A 21,229-nucleotide genomic window follows, 5' to 3' on the forward strand; every position below is an offset into this window, starting at 1 on the left:
GCCTCCTGAAGGCTTTACGAAACCCTGAACACAGTGTAAAAATGTATTCTAGCTGGCTTAGGTTTTGTTTCGTATTACAGCACCAGTCAGAATTAACCCACATTCCTCACGTAAACTACTCAAAACTACATTTAATCAAATTATTCAGCATGTTGCTCTGCGTTCACAAGTAAATTATAGCCCTGAATGTTGTTTTGTGTTAAAACTCCTTTTGGCTGCAGTTTATGATTAGGAATCTGTCTTTCTTCTTACAGCCTTCATGCTAAACTGGCACACAGATGTTTGTTGTCCTTTGATCCAAGAACTATGAAATGTGCCGTTACTCACTTTTTTCCCATATAGGATCAATAGTGAGCAATTAGTCTATTAGGTAGCAGGTACATTTTACTTCCTGTAAATATTAATTTAGAAATCATGAAATTTGGTATCTGATGTGTCTTGTGTGGGACAGAATTGTGCCTGAGACAAGAGGAAGCTCCTCCATGAACTACTCACATAAGTAACGTACTCCACACTGAACTGTGGGATTTATTTTCCTGCAGTACTAATGGTCAGATTTTCTGGAATCCTGACGCTTCCATTGGTGCTGCAGGCATCGCTGTGACCTTATTTCTGTGTACGGTTTCCAGAAGTGTACACGTGCAATTCAGGTGTTTCTGAGCAGAAATAGTGAGATGCTGATCTGTTCTTTTGCTGTGTGCATACCGGACTTGCACAGCTAATTATGGCAATTGCGTACACAGTTCTGCACCAGAACATTGCGCATTGATTTGCTATTTTCCTGCTTTATGTTGCTTGCAAAATTTCAAGTTCTTCTTTTTACTACTTGTTTGGATTTGTTTTACAGTCAAATCCCATAGTACAAAAGGGGAGATCTAGTTTCTTGCTAATTCAGAGTGAAATTGTGGCCAGGTATGGTCCACGGTGTGAATGTTTTTCCTCACAGATGGCTAGGAGTGGTGATACAAGTGGTGATAGACTGCAGCAGGGAATTTAGGTTGTAGTGGCTTTTCATCCACAACATCCCAGGAGAGGCTCAGTTAGGGACTCCTGAGCCTGGTCTGGGTCTTTCCTCCTGTGCTACCCTTGCAGTGTGCAGCAGTGCACAGGCCACCCCTTGCTCTGGGCTCATGATGTAGCTGAAATCAAAGCAGGTTTGAATATTATGAAATGAGATTTGCTTCAGTGAAACTTCTTTTAAGGAAGAGGCACAGGCATGTATTTAGCTACTACTTAAATCCCACTCAAAGCACTAAAACTGAAATGTATCTCCTGAAAGGGTTTACCATGATTAAAATGGTGAATTTAATTAATGTTTGCTTAGGCAAAGAAAATCTTTTATTTTTAAGAGTTTGTGACACTTGCCAAAAGGCTGACTGTGTCAACAAAGTTAAAAAGAAGATAGATAAAAATCAAGCAAAAAGTGTTCTATGGTTCTGCAAATTGTGTTTCCTTACCATCAGGTGTGTTACGCTTCTTGGATTGGTCTCTTGTGGAAGAGGACCTCACTCTCCTGCATTTTAACCGCACTAATCTGCAGAACGATGGGTTGTTTGACCCCCTTCTGCTCACCACTGTCCCATGCATAAATCATTGTAGCGTCTGCACAAACAGCATTCCCGTACAGCTATGCCTTATGCTCCTAGTGGGATATAGTCTCATTTTGCCCTTAGCTGCATGCCAGATCATTGCTGCTCTGTGGGAGGGGGCAAGATTTGCCCCAAAGCCTGCTAAAAGGGGTGTACCAGGCTGCCCCATGTGTTGCAAAGGAGCGGCCATAAGCAGTGAATGGGGCTGGAGAGCTCTGCTCAGGTATGCTGATTAGCATTGCTTGTCTCAAATTAGCAAAACTTGCAATGGAAATCTCCCATCCTTTCCTAATTAATTTGGCTTCTATTTAAAAGTTAATAAAATTCTATTTAAAAATATTACTGGTATCAGCCAGATCAAACCCTATAGTAGCCTGTAAAGAAAATCAGTGGCTCTCTGCTAATAGAGTTGTAATTATTTCATATTGGTGTGTATAAATTCGAAGCATACTTTGGGAAATGGTAAACTGACATGATACTATATTTTTGCAAAGTAAAATGCAGCACAGAGCTTGTGAATTGAGGGAATTATTCATCATTCTCCTATTCCGGACTTACTCCCACGCCTTCCTCCTTCGGTTGGGTGGTCCGTGCCGGCAGTGAGGAGCCATTAGTTTTGCTGTGAGCATTGGCCAAGGAGGGTCACCCTTGCTGCAGGTTTCACATTCCTTCCAAGCGCTCTCCAGGGGCCAGCACACTCCTTCCAGAGCTTCTCAAAACTGACAGCCCACAGGCCAGGGCCAGACTGCAACAGCCCATCCCAGAGATACCAGGTAACCCCTCAACTTCGTGTTTAACTGGTTTCATTCCTGGTTTTACTCTGGTTTTCATTCCTGGACATACTGGATGGCCAAACAGGTAAGTGGAGTTGGAGTCTCCCATGTCCTGGCCTGGCAGTGCCTACTGGGGATGTTGCAGGGCAGCAAGCTACTAAGCCACGGTGTTATGCAGCTCCTTTCCATCACACCACCACTTCAGGACAAGGAATGCCAAATTAGGTAGAAAACAATACAAAGGTGGTAAGGGATTATTGCAACATTATTGATCAGAAAAAGCAGAAAGAGGATCTCTTCCATTTATACATGACTCCCACCCCTCCAGAATTTCATCATTTCACACAGTGGCAAGGATAATTTATTTAAAATGCTGGAGCACTGGCTCCCGCTGGTCCCCAGCAGGGGAGGTCTACCAGGGGGACAGTCCTTTTCAAGGCAGGCACCATGGAGCCACAGCGCTTGTTGATGCTCTGATCATGACATTGCCAGTGGTACTTGGGTTTTGTTTTCATAGTCCATCCCACCCTCTCCCTTAGGTACACTGTGGTTCCTACATTTTAAACTACACGCGCTGGAGTTCTCAACCTGCCAGGGCTGAAATGTGGGACAGATTCAACAAGAATAATAGATATTCCGGGAGCTCAGAATGATAGTATGAGATTAATTCATTTCATATGAGTAACGTTTTCTCTCCTGTTCAGTTTCATGATTCAGCCTTCCATAGGAGTGACTGGGAGGGGTTAAGAGAAAACAAGAAAAGCATCTGGATAGCAGGAGTTTGCGGTGGCGAGACGGGAATGAGGAGGGCATTGCAGATCAAGATCAAGGGGCCTCAGCAGGAGAGCAGGAGGCCACTCTGTCCATCTTTCAGTCTCCTGGCCCTGTCACGCCTTGTGTTGCTCTGACAGTGCCAGTTGAAATTCATGGTACCAGGGCTCAAAGACCAGGCAGTTCCCGTTTAACATTTATTGCCATTTCTGGATCGCTCTCTGTATCAAAAAAAAAAAGCCATAAATCTGCTGCCAACCAGCCTGAGAAAGGCAAGACCTGCAAACAGCTTTCCAGCAACAGATTGCTGTGCTCTCAGCCATCCAGCAAGATGCTGGCAACCCTGCGTTTATATAGGAAACCAGATCCGCAGATACCTCTCCTGGGATACACATAAGGAATACTCCCCTATGAGTAACCTAATCAGCATGTAGATGTCATTGCTGTTTACACAACTGTACGGAGCAAAAGACATTTGTCTGGCTTTCACTGCGCTCTGAAAGAAAATGATCAGCTTAGAAGGGTTGGGGTGGATTTAAAATAACTTCTTAAGCACTTGTCAAAAATCTGCATCCTCTTTCCTAACACTCCATCAAGCAATTGACCTGCACACTCCCGAAAAGCAGTACATTTTATCAGTGTAAACTCCCTGTCACAATTCTATCACGTAAGGATGTGAAATCACAATGCTGCCTTACAGTGTCTAAAACTGACCCAGCGATCTGAACGTGCAGTCCCATCCCTCCGTAGCTATGAGACTCTAGCATCCACCTCCCCAGCACACTTTTAGCAGAAATACGGGAAGCTCCTGGAAGGAAGTAATTCTGAAGCTATTTGTGAGTTTGCCAAAAGGATTTCTTTGATTTACGAAGTATGAAAGATTGCCATTTCTGAATTCGTAGTGGATGAGTTATTTCCTGTGCTTTGCTCAAAGGAAGTTCATAATGCAATGAATTCTAGTGTGAAAAGGATAATTAAGTAACAACCTTTGCACAACTGCTGCTTCTGCAGTTTTTGCAGCTGTAACATGTCTCTTGTTTCTCCACACAGGCTGGGTCGTTGGATCGCTGGAAATTCTTGGAAGCCCGGCTAGTTTGGTGAGAAGCATAGGGAATGGCATAGCTGATTTCTTTAGGCTTCCCTATGAAGGACTGACCAGAGGCCCAGGAGCATTTGTCAGTGGAGTTTCCAGAGGAACAACATCATTTGTAAAGCACATTTCCAAAGGTAGAGCTTTCACTTTGTTGCTCCAACTACTGCTTTGTTGTCATGTGTTGTTAAAGGATGCATTAAAGTTCTGAGCGATATTGCTTGCAGGTTTGTTTGGCTTGCTAGGCTGCAGCAAAATGCTGTGAGGGTTAACAAAGCTCACATATAACATCTTATGTATTAAACAGATCGCCGCTTAACTACAGTGCATAAGAATGTTTCAGAAACTTCAGAATTTTAAACCTCCCAGTGGGAAATGGAGATTGGCTCAGCCAGTATTTCATGTGATAACTGCAGAAATATTAAAGGTGTTCTGTACTTCTGCTAACCATCAGAAATTCTACACTCTGTCGCCTCATCTTTTTTTTTAAGTAGATATAGTTGTCATAACTGTGTGAGTATGTGGATAGGTTTTGACAGCAGGGCTGGTCTGGCCTGAGAACAGGAGCACTTTTGTTTTGTGAAGTCTGTATGAACAGTGCCATCGCGTGGCGTCAGCCGCCCAGGAGGAACCACTCGCGGCTGCCCCGGCTGCTGGCCGCTGCTCCAGGCTCCCTCAGGATGCGTCCCCTCAGGCTCCTTCTGTAAATATTTGTTTACCTTTCCATCACCCCCCTCCGTTTAGGTTAGCCTTACAGAAGTTTGGGAACTGAGGAAGGGTATTCGGGTGAGTTGCTGTTCCCAGCAGCCGGGCTAACCTGGTGCAGACTAATGGACTGTAGAAGCAGCGTGGTGATGCTTAACAAACAGTAAAGCACATTACACATGGGCAACTTTTCAGTTGACTTGCTGTTCTCCTGGTAAGCTCAGTATTGCAGTGAGGCATAGGATGTCTCCGTGTTTTAAATTAAAGCATTTTGATCCAGACTCAAATGTATATCTCCATGTATTTAGGTACACTGACGTCAATTACCAATCTGGCAACAAGTCTTGCTCGGAATATGGACAGATTGTCACTGGATGAGGAGCATTACAACAGACAAGAAGAATGGAGAAGGCAGCTTCCAGAGAGCCTGGGAGAAGGACTGAGACAGGGACTCTCTCGTTTGGGCATTAGCCTTCTAGGTAATGTACTATTAAATATCAAGTTGAGTAATAATTCTGTTTTCTGATCTTCTCACCAGCCTTTTCTACATATGAGCTATAATTGCAAATTCTGTTTGTTTTGATGTTTTCTTGTGAAATAGACTCTACAGTATGTATATGAGATACTGTTTCTTTTAATCAAGCTTAGTGACTTCGGGGGGGGGGTTTCCTGATAAAATAATTGCAGATATGGAACAAGTTTACTCTCTCTTTGTGAAATAGCATTTTCATTGTGTATCTCAGATATACATTCATGATGTATATCTTAGAAGAAAAAATAATTCTGCAATGGGCAGGGTGACTTGTAACTAAGTCAGCACGAAGATGTCATCACGCTGATGTTTACTTTCCAATGATTTATAGGAATGCCTTCCGAACCTGCTTGTTTTTGCTGCACTGTAGATATCAGGGATTCTTGGATTTGTTTGAAAACCACTTGAACTGAGTGCATATGTTAAGTAAGCTTTGATGAGGAATTCTGCTTTTACAAAGAGACCCAGGTCATCCTGATTCGGTGTAATTGTATTCGTCAAGCAGCCAAGTGGTTTGTTTAGAAATGAAGATTACTGTGGCCATTTCAAAAGAGTACCTAAAAATCTGAAAACTAACCCACGCTGGAAAAAAAACTCTGTGAGGCGTTTTGCAGTAAGGGGCTGGATTTTTTAGGTTACTTCTACTTGTCACACAGCAAAGGAATGCAGAACTGTGTTGTTTGGCAGAGTTCCTCAGTACATATTAAAGAGTATGAATCCCTTAGAGATCAAAGTGACCAAAAGCAGTCCAGTGCAAAAGGTTAGAAGAGCTGAAGCTTGAAAGGATTTGTCCTCTTTCCTAATCTTCAGTAGTGTACACAACTCCTAAATTTGCAACCGCAACCCTGAAAGCCCTAAAGAGGAAGTGGTTAAAATGTTACAAGTTTGGGTTAAGTTACTGGAAATTATTTTGAGCAATAACATTAGATGATGTGAAGCACTGTCATTTGATAATGCCTGTAAACCGGCAAGCGAGTGTCCTGGGAGAAATGTGGATAAAGGAGAAATTTCATGTATTGGTAGCTCCTATCCCAATATTAAGCTGTTACTGGTGTTGCAAATCAAAGGCAGTTCAAAGAAGGTTTTATTTTTCCTTCTTATTTATTGGGCTAAGGGCAGTCAGGTTGAGTAGCTGGATGAAATACTATACTTTTAGAAGCACTGTGTCAACCTGGTGTATACGTGCTGGTGAAACGGTTTAGTGATCTTGGCTCGGTTAATAAGGCAGTGAGATAACATGGTGGCTGTCCCCTTCGCTGACACACCAGAGCCTGTCAGAGGTAAAGCATCCCCTGTAAAGCCTGAAGTAAAGAACAAAACCTTGTAGCTTTGGCTGTAACAAGGCAAAGTTTCTGCTGTTCAGGAGAGCTGGGAACTCGTAACATGCATGCACAAATATGCTGTGCCTGCCTTGTGCACTGCCCTGTGCACAAGGTTTCCGTTGTTTGCAGGAGCACGCCTGAGTTGAACACAGAACCAAAACCGAGTTAGAATTTCAGTGTTCCTGATTTCCTAGGAAATCAGATGTCATATTAGAAACTTAGAGCTTTAAACAGTGCTTCTCCGCAAACTAGGATCTTAGTCCTGCTGTTAACAGTTGAGAGATTCCTCCCTGTTAAATACCTCCGTTCTTAGCAGTGGAGGCAATGAACCACTCCGATAAATAGTTGCAGTTACTGTGTAGCTGGACTTGACAAATACAGGACCTCTCACTAAGGGAGGAATCAGAAATATTACACTGACTTTGTATCAGGCTTATTTTTTTTTTTATTTAAAGCTGATGATTAAAAAGTGTGGTTTCTCTGTATACACAGCAACATTCATGTAAATTGTGTCAAGACCCAAATTACGAATAGACCTCCACTTGAGTTTTTACAAACGTGTCAGAAAACTGTTTCTGTCCTGACCGTTTAGCTTAAAGAATATTGTGGCTTCCCCCCAAAAAACAGTTGTAGTTGAAGAGGAGGTATGACTGTGCTGCTTTCTTTCACCAGCATGTTCAGAATAAACATGAAGATGCTTACTGTACAAACACTTCCACGTTCTTCATGCATAATGAAACGAAGCAGAGCTGCTTCGTCCTCCATAAGGATGAAGAGCTCAGACGAGAATAGGAATGCAGAGAGCAAGACCCTTTGAAGCCATAGTTTCTATGACTTTCTAATTGTAAAATTGGAAAGCGTGAAAAAGATTTCTGGGATAGTTACAGTACTATCGTGTTTGTAAAAGCCATCTTGACTCATGCAGGCAGCTTAGGGAATTGCAAATGCAGATTTCATGCCCAGGCACAGGCATGTAAGAGCCCTCAGTTCACCGATACATTGTGGTATCTGCAGGAAGAAGAGTTGCGCTTCTGATTTTTGTGAAAATCTGGCTCGTGGTGGCCCTGGTTCAGCAAAGCACTTAAGCGTGTGCTTAAGAGCTGCTGAATCAAGGCCAAAATCACGTACTCTTCTCTCCTCCTCGGTGCAAGTTGTTCCCTGTGGTACATTCTTAAGTGCTTTGTCCTGTCTCATTTTAAATGACTCAGGCACTGTCAGGGTGTTGTTTGATTTGATTGTTATCTTTGGCTGGTTGTCATCTTCCTTTCTAGTTTAGGGGAGACTTCAGGGTCATTTTAGTAACATTTGTGCGTGAAAATAAGCAAAAGCATATGATAGGTCTGTTTTTCTCTTGTATACCATTAGACAAAAATGCAGTGAAATCGTGTTTAAAATATTTAGATGATCGGCACTCCCAACCAAGGAACTATCTTTTGCATTTTGTGTCATGGGGTCAAGCTTAAAATAATAATTTATAACCATGTAAAAGAAAATACTGAAACTATAGACTTTATTTTCAGCTATTGGTCCTAATAAAAAATACCATATTGAAGTAGCTCCCTTTAGGGAAGTTCAGCATTTCTGAATAACTGAAAAGCTGACAACCTAGTAGAAAAGCCATTTTTCACAGTGGCAAAAGTGCTCAACATTTCAGTTAATCCTTCCTGCTTTTGGGGAAAGTGAATTGATTTTAATACTGACTGCTGTATTGCTGGAGAAGATAAAGCCTGGATATCACAAGGTTAAATTTTTGTTATTAAGGATGATGGTTGTTGTTCTTGCTGTGCAACTATCACTGAACTAAGGCCACTCAACATTTGCCTGTTTATGAGCAAGATACTAAGAGCCGATGCCAGACCTGATGGACACACCAATTCTGCAAATACATTAATGCATGCCAGTGGGTGCTCTTTTCTTTTAGCTGTATTTTTATGTGATGTTTGCTGTCAGGAGACTATGCTTCAGCCATATGTTTGGTGTGAAACACTTGTGGCAATCCCAAAGGACAACAGAGAGAAAAGGAAGCAAAATGGTTTCAGCTTGACTAGCTTTCAGGATCATGGCAAAGCACAGCAGGTTTCTCCTGGCAGGGCATTTTTTTCCAATTATTTCCTAGACTGGAAGAGTTTGTCACAAGCAACTCGAGCTTTGCTAAGTTCTGTAAGACGTGCTGCATTCACCAAACATTGTCAGTCTGCACGTGAACCAGTTGCTGCCCATAATCAAATTCTTCTTGAAGTAATACAGTCATACACGCTGAACTATCTGAATTCTGTAGATATCAAAGTATCTTTTTTATGGTTACTGAGCAACATGTATTAACCAGAGTGCACCCTAGCTGATGTTTAGCAGATGTTATGGTGTTGCTGGAACCTCTTTGGTCCAGTAATGGAAGAATATGTTTTTGTTTTGTTGCTTTGGTGTTTAATTTTATTGAGGTTTTCTTTATACATACATAATCTGCGTGCACATATGTGGACACGCATATAAAATTGAATGCCTAGGGTAAGGAAGGAAAGAAAAACAGAGAATGGTTTCGTGAAAAAAAAAAAAAGTGGGCAAGTGACTTTACAGAGAAGAGAGAAGGACAGCAGTAGGACATGACAGCTGTCTTTAGACTGTGAGAATGAGAGTGGGAAAGACCCTGCTGAAATCTGGGGGGAGAGACCTTCTGTAATAAGTCCATCCAGCATGGCACTCCCATCACTTACTTTAGGTTAGAAAGAAGCCACATGGATGCAGGAAACATCTGTTTCACGCAGGTTCAGGTGTTAGGAGATACAATGAACCTCACATGAGCGTCACCATTACCTCACTGTTGTTGGATTTTGAGGTTGCTCAGCTGTGGACCTATTTTTGTCTTTCCTTGGCATCACACATGATGCACAGGAAAGGAACTACACAGATCTGGCTTCCCTGTGCAAGGATGGTAGGACCAGTCACTCCTTCATGAAAGGAGTAAGCTTATAGTTTGTTATGTGATTTGTGGGCATTACCACAGCACGTGAATGAGTTATGTCAGTGAGTTCCAATCTGTGATGAGAGATTACAAAGGGTGAGCAGAGAGGGAAGAGAAGATCATTGGTTTTATTTTTTGCAGGTAGGTACTCACAAAAGGCTTTGAGGTACAAAAGGGCAATGGCTTCACAGGCTAGTTCAGAGCACATATAAAATGGCACGATAACAGAAAGTGCGGAAGTACTAAGCAGCTGGCTAATTAAGCTATATATTATTTGGGGTACTATATAAATAATCTTATACAACACAGTCACAGCAGTTTCCATTCTGTTTCCGTGTCCTCTGGGCCTAATTCCAGCTGAGAAGTGCCTGGAGCATACCACAGGTCCTTTGGAGTAGGCTCTTATTTATTATTACCTTATAACTTTGCTCAAGTGTATTGCAGTAAATAATTTACTAGTGCTAGGACTTATGTGGATTACATTTAATAAGGCAATAACTTCTGTTCTGAAAGTGGAGTTGCTGTGGATGACCTCAGTAGATAGGGTGAAGGAGGTCACAGGGTAATACAATACTGTAGCCTAGCAGAACACCAAGTATTGTGTTATGCCTTCAAATGCATCACAACTGTACAAAAGAGAAGACTGGGTGAACAATCCCAATTGTGTAATGTGGTGCTGGGGTATTATTTTAGTCAAGCAGCAGGAGCAGCTGTTAAGTACTAATGAAACAGAATTCAATTGAAATTTGTATCATTTCCATGGCATGGCATTGAGGCCATGCCTTTGTGGTACTAAGGGTGAACATCCAGCTGCACATTCAGCCTCAGTGAGTGAGCTCAATAAAAGCTGTGTATCACATTAAAAATAGACAAGCATTTCCTGGGGCAATACTCTATGTTTATCGGCGATGGATACACATATAGAAGTTGGAAGTAACCTCTCTCAGCGTGGAGGGAGCCATTTATGGGAGGTGCAGTTTTCTTGAACTGCTGATAGATAGTATCCCAGGGACAAGCATCTGGGGAAATGTGTTGCTTCTCATCCTCGTCTTTTCTTTGGACAGAATACCACTGTACGAGTTTAATATTAGTTCTTGTTGTTCAAAGTCAGCAACTTCTCTGTTTATCCAGTAACTAAAACCATCTGAAAACCAGTTAGCTCTTAGCTGACTCGTGCATGTCACACTGGTAAACACGTGGGGCCAAATACCTCAGCTGTGATTGTCCAAATTTGTGGAATTATGCCTGGATTTGCTTCCACATACAAAGCAGAATCTTCAAAGATGTCTGCGTTGCAGTAAAAATGCCTTGTTACCAAGGTGACACTCAGTCCTAATCCTTAAATAATTGTTTTATCTTGATATTTGCAGCCAAAGGTGCAAAGCGAGAGCTAGCTGGGGAGCTTGCAAACTTGGTTTTCACTGAGCAAAGAACCTCGTATCAGCCAGACCATTTTCTAACTGATGTCACTTTGTCCAATCCCTGTACTCGTAGCAATTTCCATATAGTTTATCTATCAAAATTACAATAACTAGAGACATGTCTGTGGTTAAGTGCCTAGAGTAAACTCAAGATCAAAGAAATGTACCACGTCACATACCTGTTTACATTTAGGAAGATTTAAGTCCGAGTTCTCTGTTTATACTAAAAGCCGGAAAGGTCACCATGTCACTTATAAAAGTTTGACCCATGCGCATTAAAGTAAAATATGATCATTTTCACAAAAAAAAAAAGTAACAAAAAGTCTCAAAGTCTAATTCTGCTAATCGTAGTAATATATCAAAAGTTGCATTCGCTTACGAACATTTCTGGCAGTTGGAAGAGGGTATAAAAATGATCTATTGAATACAGGCAGTTTTTATTCTCATGAAGTCAGTCTCAGGCTTATGTGAAAATCTTATTTCCATAGCAGCTCAAGGCTTCAAAAACTGGTGGATTTTATTCCCAGGCCAACATTTTCAGAATTGCTACACAGAATGAGCTAAATTAAACTAACTCAGCAAAAGCACTTAGTGAAAGTAGCTGAAAAAAGAAAACATACTGTTGAGTTAAGTGATCTGTGTCTTTTCAAAGATAAAATAAATTTGAAAAAAAGGAAGTTGAGATTTAACTGAAGCTGACGCTAAGGTATTGTTTAGCTAATTGGTCACATGCTGAATAGCTGTATAAGAACACTGGGGTACGGTCTGTAATCCAAGCAACATTCAGGTCCAGTAGTAATATTTCCTCTTATGCTGGATTATTAATCTTCACTAATTACTGGGGACTCTTGTCTTCTCAGGTGCAATTGCTGGGATCGTGGATCAGCCAATGCAGAATTTTCAGCGAGTATCTGAGGCCCAAGCTTCAGCCAGGCATAAAGCCAGAGGGGTCATCTCAGGTGTGGGGAAAGGAATCATGGGCGTCTTCACAAAGCCCATCGGAGGGGCAGCTGAGCTCGTCTCCCAGACAGGTTACGGTGAGTTTCTGTATTCCAACATCTCCATTTAAATTTTAAAATGCTCTTCAGATACCACCTCCTGTGTCTTTCTTACTTGGCTCAGTGGCTGTGTGACTAGTGAAAGATTTAGAAATGCCACCACTGAATAGTTACAAATGTGCTGCTTTTCTTAAAAGCCTTCATGTTGTGCTTCTTTCTTGTATTACTGACCAGCGTTGTACAATCACAGAAACACAGAATGCAGAAAGCATGAAGTAATTCTTGGAATACAGTAGAATTACTTACAGAAACATATGTGCTTACAAAAGAGCTTTTGACATAAAAGTATTAGAGCAATGCTATATCCAAGTAGAGCGCTATTCTGAGATTGCTTTGTTGCGGCAAGGAAAGAGTTGTGCTCTCTCTGCACAAAGGGAGACTTACGTTCCTGGGAAAAAGAAGTGAGTCGTGTACTGGGAACATCCCCTTTAAACTGGAGCGGTGTGAGAAGACAGCCCTGGTTTCAGATACACAGGTAATCTTTTAACAACCAGAGGTGGGTTTTCTAGCTAGACTGAGCGCTGAGTGGCAGTGGTGATGAATCCATTCAGGGTGATATGAATACTTCTGGGTGACCAAAAACTGTAAAAGATAAAATATCAAAATACGCTAATTTCTTTGCTTCCAGTATCAATAAACCAAAACTATTGGTCTGGATATTTAAAACAGGGCGGGGAGGAAAGAAAAGCAGATAAACCTCTTGATACAAGGACAGTATGTCAATAATTTTGCTTCACTAATTACACCATACAAATCTTGAAGATTTAGTCCTTTAACCACTAGCAATATTTATGTTCGTGCTATGTTGAGTAGAATATGAGTAGTTCTCCTAGGGCTTAAGTTTAGGACATTATTTCCATGCTTCCCATTACATTCAGAACTCATTCCTTGAAGCAGTCTATTCAAAGAAGTAATGCAACATTTAGTTATTGCCATTCTTTCAAATTAACTGTTTCCTGTTTGTATGAGTGTAAATAATACCTGTTTTCCCGAATGTTCATCCCTTAGGTGTAAAACCGGTATTAGTAAAATCAGAACCTTTTGTCTGTTGTTGGCTGCCTGTGTGCTGTTTTTGCTGCCCATGGCATTATTCTTCCTAGATTTAATCCCACTGCAGTCTTTGTAACAGTAGAGGGACACTTTTCATTGCAGATATGGTATACAAGACATCATGTTTTCCATGAGCATGTGACAAGAAGAGTTCGCCAGGAAAAAACATAAAAACTGTATCAATAAGAGCTGACAGTGTGTGAGAGGAAAACACACAAGAGTTCAAGAAAGTCTTATCCGCAACTGCACTGGAAGTGGGACCATGTCTCTTGGGGGGCACCACGGGGTGGGGGACCACACAGAAATAAACACATGTTCTCTCTTTCTCCATCTGTAAATAACATTTTCACTCACATAATGCTGAGAACCTCGGTAAGCCAACTGTTACAACTGCGATGCTGCTTTTAAGTATTACCACCAACATGTGTGCTAAAAATTAAAGGGTTTTTTTCAGCGCTGATGTTTTGTTTAAATTATTATCCATTGTGTAGAAAGGAATCTAAGTTTTTGACACCCTTATGCAAAAATGCCTTTTGCTTCAGTGGAATGCTTAATTAGACAAAAGGAAATTTCTTTGTTTATTTAAAGAGTAACTTTGCACTAAACTATATAATACTAGTGCTTGCTGCAGAACCTACTTCTTGTCTGTCTTGTAAAAGTTTCTGAAACTACTTAATTTGAGAATTTTTTTACAACCCACTCATTGTTTCTGGTGACCATCTTTAAAAGTTTACAAGCCATCTGAAAGCATGCATACTGTGTCATCTTCAGCTTTGCGCAGTCTGTTTAGAAACCTGTGTAACTGCTTCTTGTAGTCTCCAGTCCGTGCTGGCACTAAGATGAAATTACAATAAGCCAGATGCCCCGGGAGATCTCATAAATGTATATGGATCTGTGTGTAACAGCTGGATTAAGTAACTGAACATTTAAATGCAGGATCTAGGCAAACTTGCCTTCTAATTTGTACCAATCGTGACATGTATATGGAAGTATTTTAATATTAAGCAAGAAAGTTAACAACGATCTTGATTTTTTTTCTGCACAAATCCTACGTGATGTGTCTGATCCTACTCTGAAATTATGGCTCTCAGGAGCAATGTGTTTCTCTTGATTACAAGTGTATGGCTGATTTTTAGAACATGTGATGAGGGTTTTTTTGTTTCTTGCTAATGCAAGATCACCGGGGTTAAGCGCACAACTCTTCCATTGTAATACTTAATGAATTATCTGGACTACAGCTTCCAAAAGTGTGACATCGTTTTAGATCTGCACTGTTTTATGGACTGTTCTAAACAGATGACATCACTACAACATGTAACTGTTTTGTAGAAAACATCTACTAAAAACTTAAATTCTCTTACCATAGGTATTTTGCATGGAGCCGGACTTTCTCAGCTTCCCAAGCAGCGCTCTCAGCCAAATGATCAACATGTTGAGCAGGCTCCAAATAGCCACGTCAAATATGTCTGGTAAAATTATTTAGACACTTGCTCATTTTTACATCCACATTGTTTATTAATAGGTTCTGGCCTGTGGTCAAGTCAACAGGCTGCTTCCCTAGGAAAGGCTGAGTTACGGCAGTTTGTTTAGGAACATTAAACACAAAGGTAGTGCATAGAAACCCAATCTGCAAATGATGAGCTGCTGATCTGCTTCCAGCTTTGGAACTACAGAGCTGATCTTTATTTAATTGGCATTCAGTGAGTTCTTACTTATCATTGCACTGAGCCCAAGAAAAATACTGCACATCTCCAGGAACAGCTGTTAGTGAAGATAACTTTATTTTCTGCACTGAACTTGTAAGCCACTTCTCAGGGTAATTTTTCTGTGAGGATGGGAAACAGGCTGACCTAGCACAGTTATTAGGCCAACTTTGCAGTGAATGATTAAGGAGTTTTGATAAGTAACAGTCTCACATTTACTCTCTAAATCTTAAGTCTTATATCTTTCAGTAATGGAGATTTGGAATATATTCCCTGGCTTATTTTATAATAATAATAGGTGATAGCTACAGGCTTAAGTAAAACCATTAGTGATCAAAAAAAGTCCTGGAGGATCTGATGCATAACACTGACTATTTCTTTTTTCTTCTTCTTTTTCCTCTTTTTTTATTTGTCCTTGATAATGCAGGAAAATGCTGCAATCTCTAGGAAGGCCAGAGGTCCATATAGCCTTAGATGTCATGATTGTGAGTGGATCAGGCCAGCAGCATGAAGGCTGCTTGCTGCTCACCTCAGAGGTTCTCTTTGTGGTCAGCATCAGTGAAGACACGCAGCAGCAGGCATTCCCCGTGACTGAAATCGATTGTCTGGAAGATGATCAGCAAAAAGATCTGCTGAAGGTGCAGCTAAAACAACAGAGAGTGCCTTCGGATTTGGAGGTAGAGACTTGAGTACAATTTTCATTCAAAGATAAAGTTACACCGTTGATGGTGCTTTTGGCAACAGCCATACTCACCTTTGGGTCGCAAGGCCAGAGGTCTGAGTGCCAAATTAGGAGACCCCATGTTTTCATGCACCTCATAGTTGACGCTGTTGCCCTTTGGATGAAAGGGACATGTCTCTTGCCTTCTGTCCTCTTATTGATCATGTCATTTTATATCTGTGACACCGACTTTCTGAGAGAAAAAGTAGAGGAAGTCTGGGTTCTTGGTAAGCCCCACCTCTTTTCTGAAGAGGTTCTCATGTCTGTACGTGCATGAGGTGTTCATTGTTTGGCAAGTCAGCATTGCTGTCTGTGCCTACAAAGTCACAGTGAGAACAATTCCTTCTGCTCTTCTGAGAATTCTTTTTAGCAGCTTGGTGGTGCTGATGCATGCTCCTTTCAGCACGTTTCTTATCTTGCCACTTGCAATGCAGTGGTCTTGCTTGGCTGCTGGCTGGTTTTACTTCCTTAGATCTCCCTTCTGCTGCAAAGCTAACTTTAAAATGGGTCAGTTCTTTTGCTGAGATTGGATGCACCAAGTGGTTTCCAAGAAGAGCATAAATCCTTCATCTTCATATTGAAAGATCTCTAAGCCATTTGAATACTGAGGTTTTGGATGAATTATCTTCTTTTAATGGTAGAAGAATGTTATATTTTTACACTTTCAGGAAACAATGTTTATTGTATTAAATTCTCAAGTGGAATCATATGAGAGATCATTTCTAAAACAAACAAGCATGTCCCAGTTGTTTTCATAAAATGTGTCAGACTTTTGTATAGACTCCTATACCAGAATTTCTGTTTTGAATATAAGAAAAGAACATGTAAAACCCCATGAAGTATGAGGTGTGCCAAAAAGAAGGGGAGGCTTCAGCACCTTCAGTAAAACCCTAACTTCACTGAACTTGCTGAATAGTTTTGCCATTGATTCTAGTACAGCAAGGACTTCATCTGTCATGACAGCACTTGGATTTTTTTTTTGTGAAAGCTTTTTTTAGTGCTGAATTCTCTATTTACATTTATTGTCTTTCCACTAACCTCAGTCTCACTGAGTGCTGTTGACTGAAGTTGCCTTCTCTCACCACAGAGCTACATGAGGCATTACTTAAATTTTGATGCAAATGGGCAAAGCTCAGCTTTTTTATCCCCGAGTGCTGAGTGGTTACTGGAGGCACACATCAGACTGGATCCAGACTATCCGGCTCAGTCCAGAGCTACTGTCCTGGAGGGAAGAGCAAGATAATTTGTTCTCCCTAAGGCATTTGATGCACTCAGCCCATCCTAACCCTAAGTTTAGCACCAGTACAGATGGTTTTTTATGAGGCTGTAGTGATGGGACTTGTCTTTGTATCCAGTTATCCCAAGGGTGATGAGGAAGTAGGCCGCTGCTCTGGGTGAAGGACTGCTTGCCCAAAGGTTGCTGCAAGAGGGTGATGAGGCAGAGGGGCTGCCTGTCTGAGAGAAGGGAAGGCGAGGAGGCAGGGAGCCTAATTCTAGCCCCCACAGCTGCTGCAGCTGGGAACGTATGAATTCTGGGCGAGCTGCTGCTGTACATGCACAGTGCAAGCCTACATGCCATGTGCAGAGCCCAGTGTTCCCATATACACATGCTAGTACACGCAGTAAATGCGACCTGCTTTGGAGCTACTGGACCATATACACGTTTTTTTTTTTTCTGAAGTTCTGGTTAAAAATATGGGAGTCCTACTCCAGTGGTGTAGCAGTGCCAGGAGCTGTAAGCCTTGAGCCGCCCAGCCTCAGTACACAATCTCTTTTGCTGATGCTAGCTCTTGAGAACGCAATGTCAAGTGTCTTGGCATGATAGCATCACTGGAGTGCCTCTCTGTGCCCCAGGTGGAGCAGTCAGTGATGGCAAGACAGCAAAAGCTGAGTGATGCTGTACAGAACAGACCTGGCAAAATATTCCTTCAGAATGTGGGCAGCGATGCTGAAATTTGTGTGAAAACTTAAAGAAATGCGCTATAAGGAGGAGCAGTTGAAAGTGAGGCAGAAAAGAATAAGAAAGTTTAATTTTTTTATGCTAAGGCAGCTACACAGTAAGATTCCAAAAGCTTCACAAAATTTTAGTAATTGCCGAGTGTTAAGTAATATTCTTTTGTAATCAATGTTTATTGTAGTTTTCTATCTTAGTGGGTTGGCAATTTCCTTTCTGCAGCTGAGCATGTCAGTTCTGTGGTGCTTGGGTGTTGTGTGCAGCACTGGTGCTGTGGGAGCCAGGGTCTCCCCTTCAGGTCCCCAAAAAAGAGCTTCTAAAAACTTTTTGAATGAGATGAGGAAAAGGAACCTTAGAAGCAGCAAGCTGTGACTTGCAGGTGAGCAGCCCTAGAGCTGCAGAGCTACCCCTAAACAGACATGTTTCCAAACTGTTAATGGTAGGCCATCCTGTTGCACCGAAGATGTCTGCAGCTGAAGTGCAGACACATCCGTACATGATGACTTTAGTAAAGATGGACAGAACTTTTAGCTGGAAAATGCCCAGTAAGGTCAACCAAAATATTATGGTGCATTTAGCAAAATAGAGGAAATGTTACCAAGTGTAAATTATGTTTAATTTAATCAAAGATAATAATACAACAAACTGAATAATATAACAAACTGAAACATTTCATTTCAACATTATAAAACCCCACTTTTTTGTCTTATTGCTCACAAAAATAATTGCCAGAGGTTTTGTTTCAGCTCTGCCCAAAACAGTATCTCCCCTTTCCCCTTCTCAGCTTCTTGGAACTATTAGGAAACAAAACACGAGTTATTCTACAGCTGTAATCACCAGAGAGAGACGTTATAGAGCATATTTACACTCCTTCAGCAATAGGTTTGCCTGATGGCTTGTTTGCCTCCACAATATACAACTTAATCCATCTGGCTAGGAACAGCCTGGATGGATTTTTTTAAAACTCTGGCACTGACGACATTGTCATTGAAAGGGAATGGTACTTGGATTATCTTCCAGAGTACTTAAGACACTGCTTGCTTCCACACAGACATCAAACTCAAAAGGTCTGCTCTTCTGGTGTTCTTGGGATAGCTCCTAACATCCAGAAGACAGCAAAAAAATTGAAGGGCCCTGGAATTTCAGATATTCCAGAATTTCGTTGTGATGATTTGGTTTTCGTGATAGTACTACATGTTGCCTTCTCTGGAGCTGAAAACCAGTCTCTGGATTTTTCAGAGGAGTGGAGAAAAAAAAAGAACCCTAAAGAACTGGATCTCCTTAGTCAGAGAGCACAGAGAAGCCCCTCTCTGCTACATACACATCTGGACTGCACAGGAAAGGTGCTGTAGCTACTGTGGAGTTAAAAGTACTGAAGGCTTATTCTTTGTAAGCCATTATGGGAGAGATTTTAGAAAAATTCTGCAGTTCTTAACCCAAAAGTGTGGCCTTCTAGCCTGAAAGGACATGCCATCTGTAAGATTCCTCTAGCAGGTGCATTAAATAACCCTTGACTAAGTTCTGCTTCATTGGATGGTCTGGCTATTAGCTCCACAGTTGTTCAAAGGAGTGGGCTAAGCCACTTAGTGACAATGTTAGGTCCCGTTTAGGAAAAAATGCAGAATAACAGCAATTCCAAGTTTCTGTTGTTGTTGTCACAATATAAACTGAAACTGGCTGTAGAAGCAAATGGTTGCAGATGAAGTCATCTGGAAGCACACAGGGTCCCAGTTATTTTGGAAGACCATCCAAGTGCAGTTAATATTCCTCCTGAATAATCATGCTGTGTTGGGGGGATGTAGCCTAGGACTGGATGAAGAATGTGTTCACAAGAGTAGGTGAGGGGGTTGCCAGCCCCCCTTCCAGCTCCGTTGATAACTTGTGTCTTTTGGTCAGTGTGAAGGCAGAACCCAGCTTCTCCTGGGATTACTTCACTAGAAGTAGGAATCAGGAAAAATCGTGGAGCCACCTTTCATGCAAGATTTACGCCATAACTTCAAATCTAGTTTACATAGGTGGTACTTTAGTGTATTTCTCTCTTTTCAACTGGTAAAACAGATTGATGGCCGAGAGAATACTTCTTGTGTGCTACCAGACTGAGACATGGTTCAGACACCATTCTCCACTGTTAGCCTTGAGTCTGTCTTCTGATTTTTCCCTCCCTTTGAGGCCATTAATGAAAACCACACTCTCCTCTTCCCATTTCGCCATTTCTGCTGTTTCTAGGGATAGGCTCCAACCTTGAGCTTCTGAGCTTGTTCATGAGCCTGCTTCCTTTAGCATTTTTGTGGTGATGACTGAAAACAGGAATGTTTCTACTTGCTGAGCAGCAAATCCCTCTCCAAAGGCATAGTTAAAAAAAAAAAAACAGAGGAGACTGTTTTGATTTGGATGTGACATCTGTCACTATCAATCATTATAATTCTTTCTTCAAATAAGCAATAGTTCGTTTAAAATGAGCCTTGCAGTCTGGAGATATGACAAGATACTGATCGTGGATGTTAAATTGAATCCAATGGCACTATTTGAAAACATCGTCACATCTAGTGAGGCATGTATTGTTAAAACTCCCTAAAAAAGTCAGAAGATAGCACTCTTTGAATCCTTAGTGTGACACCCACCAAAGACAGACTCTTTTAACGCCACAAAAAAAAAAAAAAAAAAAGGCAGTTCACCAAGTGTAAATAAAGCAGCATCAAAGCCTGGCCCTAGGATAGCTCCTGAGCTTCAGTCATTTTGTTCATTGTCATATTTTGGAAATACCTTCTATTCTGAATGACGTCGCTAGTGATACCACTGTAGCATACATGGTGGTATTTCTGAACTACGTTTTTTTGAAACCATGCAACTAGCTTCATGCCTGATTGCATGCTTTCCCTTCGCAAACTAGTAGTCATCTTCATTTTATTCTTCAAAAAAAAGGGCACAGCAGATTTATCTTCCAAAGCCAGGTTTGCCCGTGTCATTTTATCCAATATTTGGTTGGAATCATACGGTCAAACTGTCCAAAACAGCAGGAAGGACTAAGCCACCAAGCACTAAACTATGGGAGAACATTGTCAATTAAAATATCCATTAAACTAGTCCAAGAAAGATCCCAGGGAGGAAGATTTTAACTACAGAAAGTAATGTGGAAGTTAATTGTCTCTACTACTAAATTCAGTTACTGTCAGTTATTGAGTAACTATTTTATCTTACCTGATTTCAGGCGGATGGAGCCAGAGAGAGATTATCAGAACAGCAATACAACCGCCTTGTGGAGTACATCACTAAGACATCTTATCACCTCGCTCCCAGCACTGCAGCGCTGCCAGCACTGCAGCCGAACGTGGCTACCGAACACCTTCCAACTATAATGAAAACATACCAATATGTAGTTGATCCAAATTTTGCCCAAGTATTCATTAGCAAATTCACCATGGTGAAAAATAAAGCCTTGAGGAAAGGATTTAATTAATAATTATTTGTGGTGAGTATACTCTGTGGTAACTTACATCAAGGAGAGACACATATAATTTTTGAGGAGGTTGATGATAACAAAGTTAAGCGCAAGAGCTTTTCTAATCTTGACGACATTCCTG

The 21,229-nt window shown here is 41.3% G+C and overlaps 1 protein-coding gene across 1 annotated transcript in view; it reads left to right on the forward strand.

The window, feature by feature from the left end:
- LOC104489249 (vacuolar protein sorting-associated protein 13B-like) overlaps positions 1 to 21,126 on the forward strand; it is a 117,898-nt gene extending 96,772 nt beyond the window's left edge. The window contains exons 25-30 of the mRNA XM_010131392.1: positions 4,184 to 4,360; positions 5,237 to 5,407; positions 12,023 to 12,199; positions 14,637 to 14,739; positions 15,401 to 15,650; positions 20,857 to 21,126. Of these exons, the coding sequence (XP_010129694.1) occupies positions 4,184 to 4,360; positions 5,237 to 5,407; positions 12,023 to 12,199; positions 14,637 to 14,739; positions 15,401 to 15,650; positions 20,857 to 21,105 (1,127 nt within the window). The 3' untranslated portion in view covers positions 21,106 to 21,126. The remainder of the gene's footprint in view (positions 1 to 4,183; positions 4,361 to 5,236; positions 5,408 to 12,022; positions 12,200 to 14,636; positions 14,740 to 15,400; positions 15,651 to 20,856) is intronic.
- The last annotated feature ends 103 nt before the right edge of the window (positions 21,127 to 21,229 follow it).

Source organism: Buceros rhinoceros, unplaced genomic scaffold, assembly GCF_000710305.1.
Source record: "Buceros rhinoceros silvestris isolate BGI_N320 unplaced genomic scaffold, ASM71030v1 scaffold1192, whole genome shotgun sequence".
NCBI classification, from domain to species: Eukaryota; Metazoa; Chordata; class Aves; order Bucerotiformes; family Bucerotidae; genus Buceros; species Buceros rhinoceros.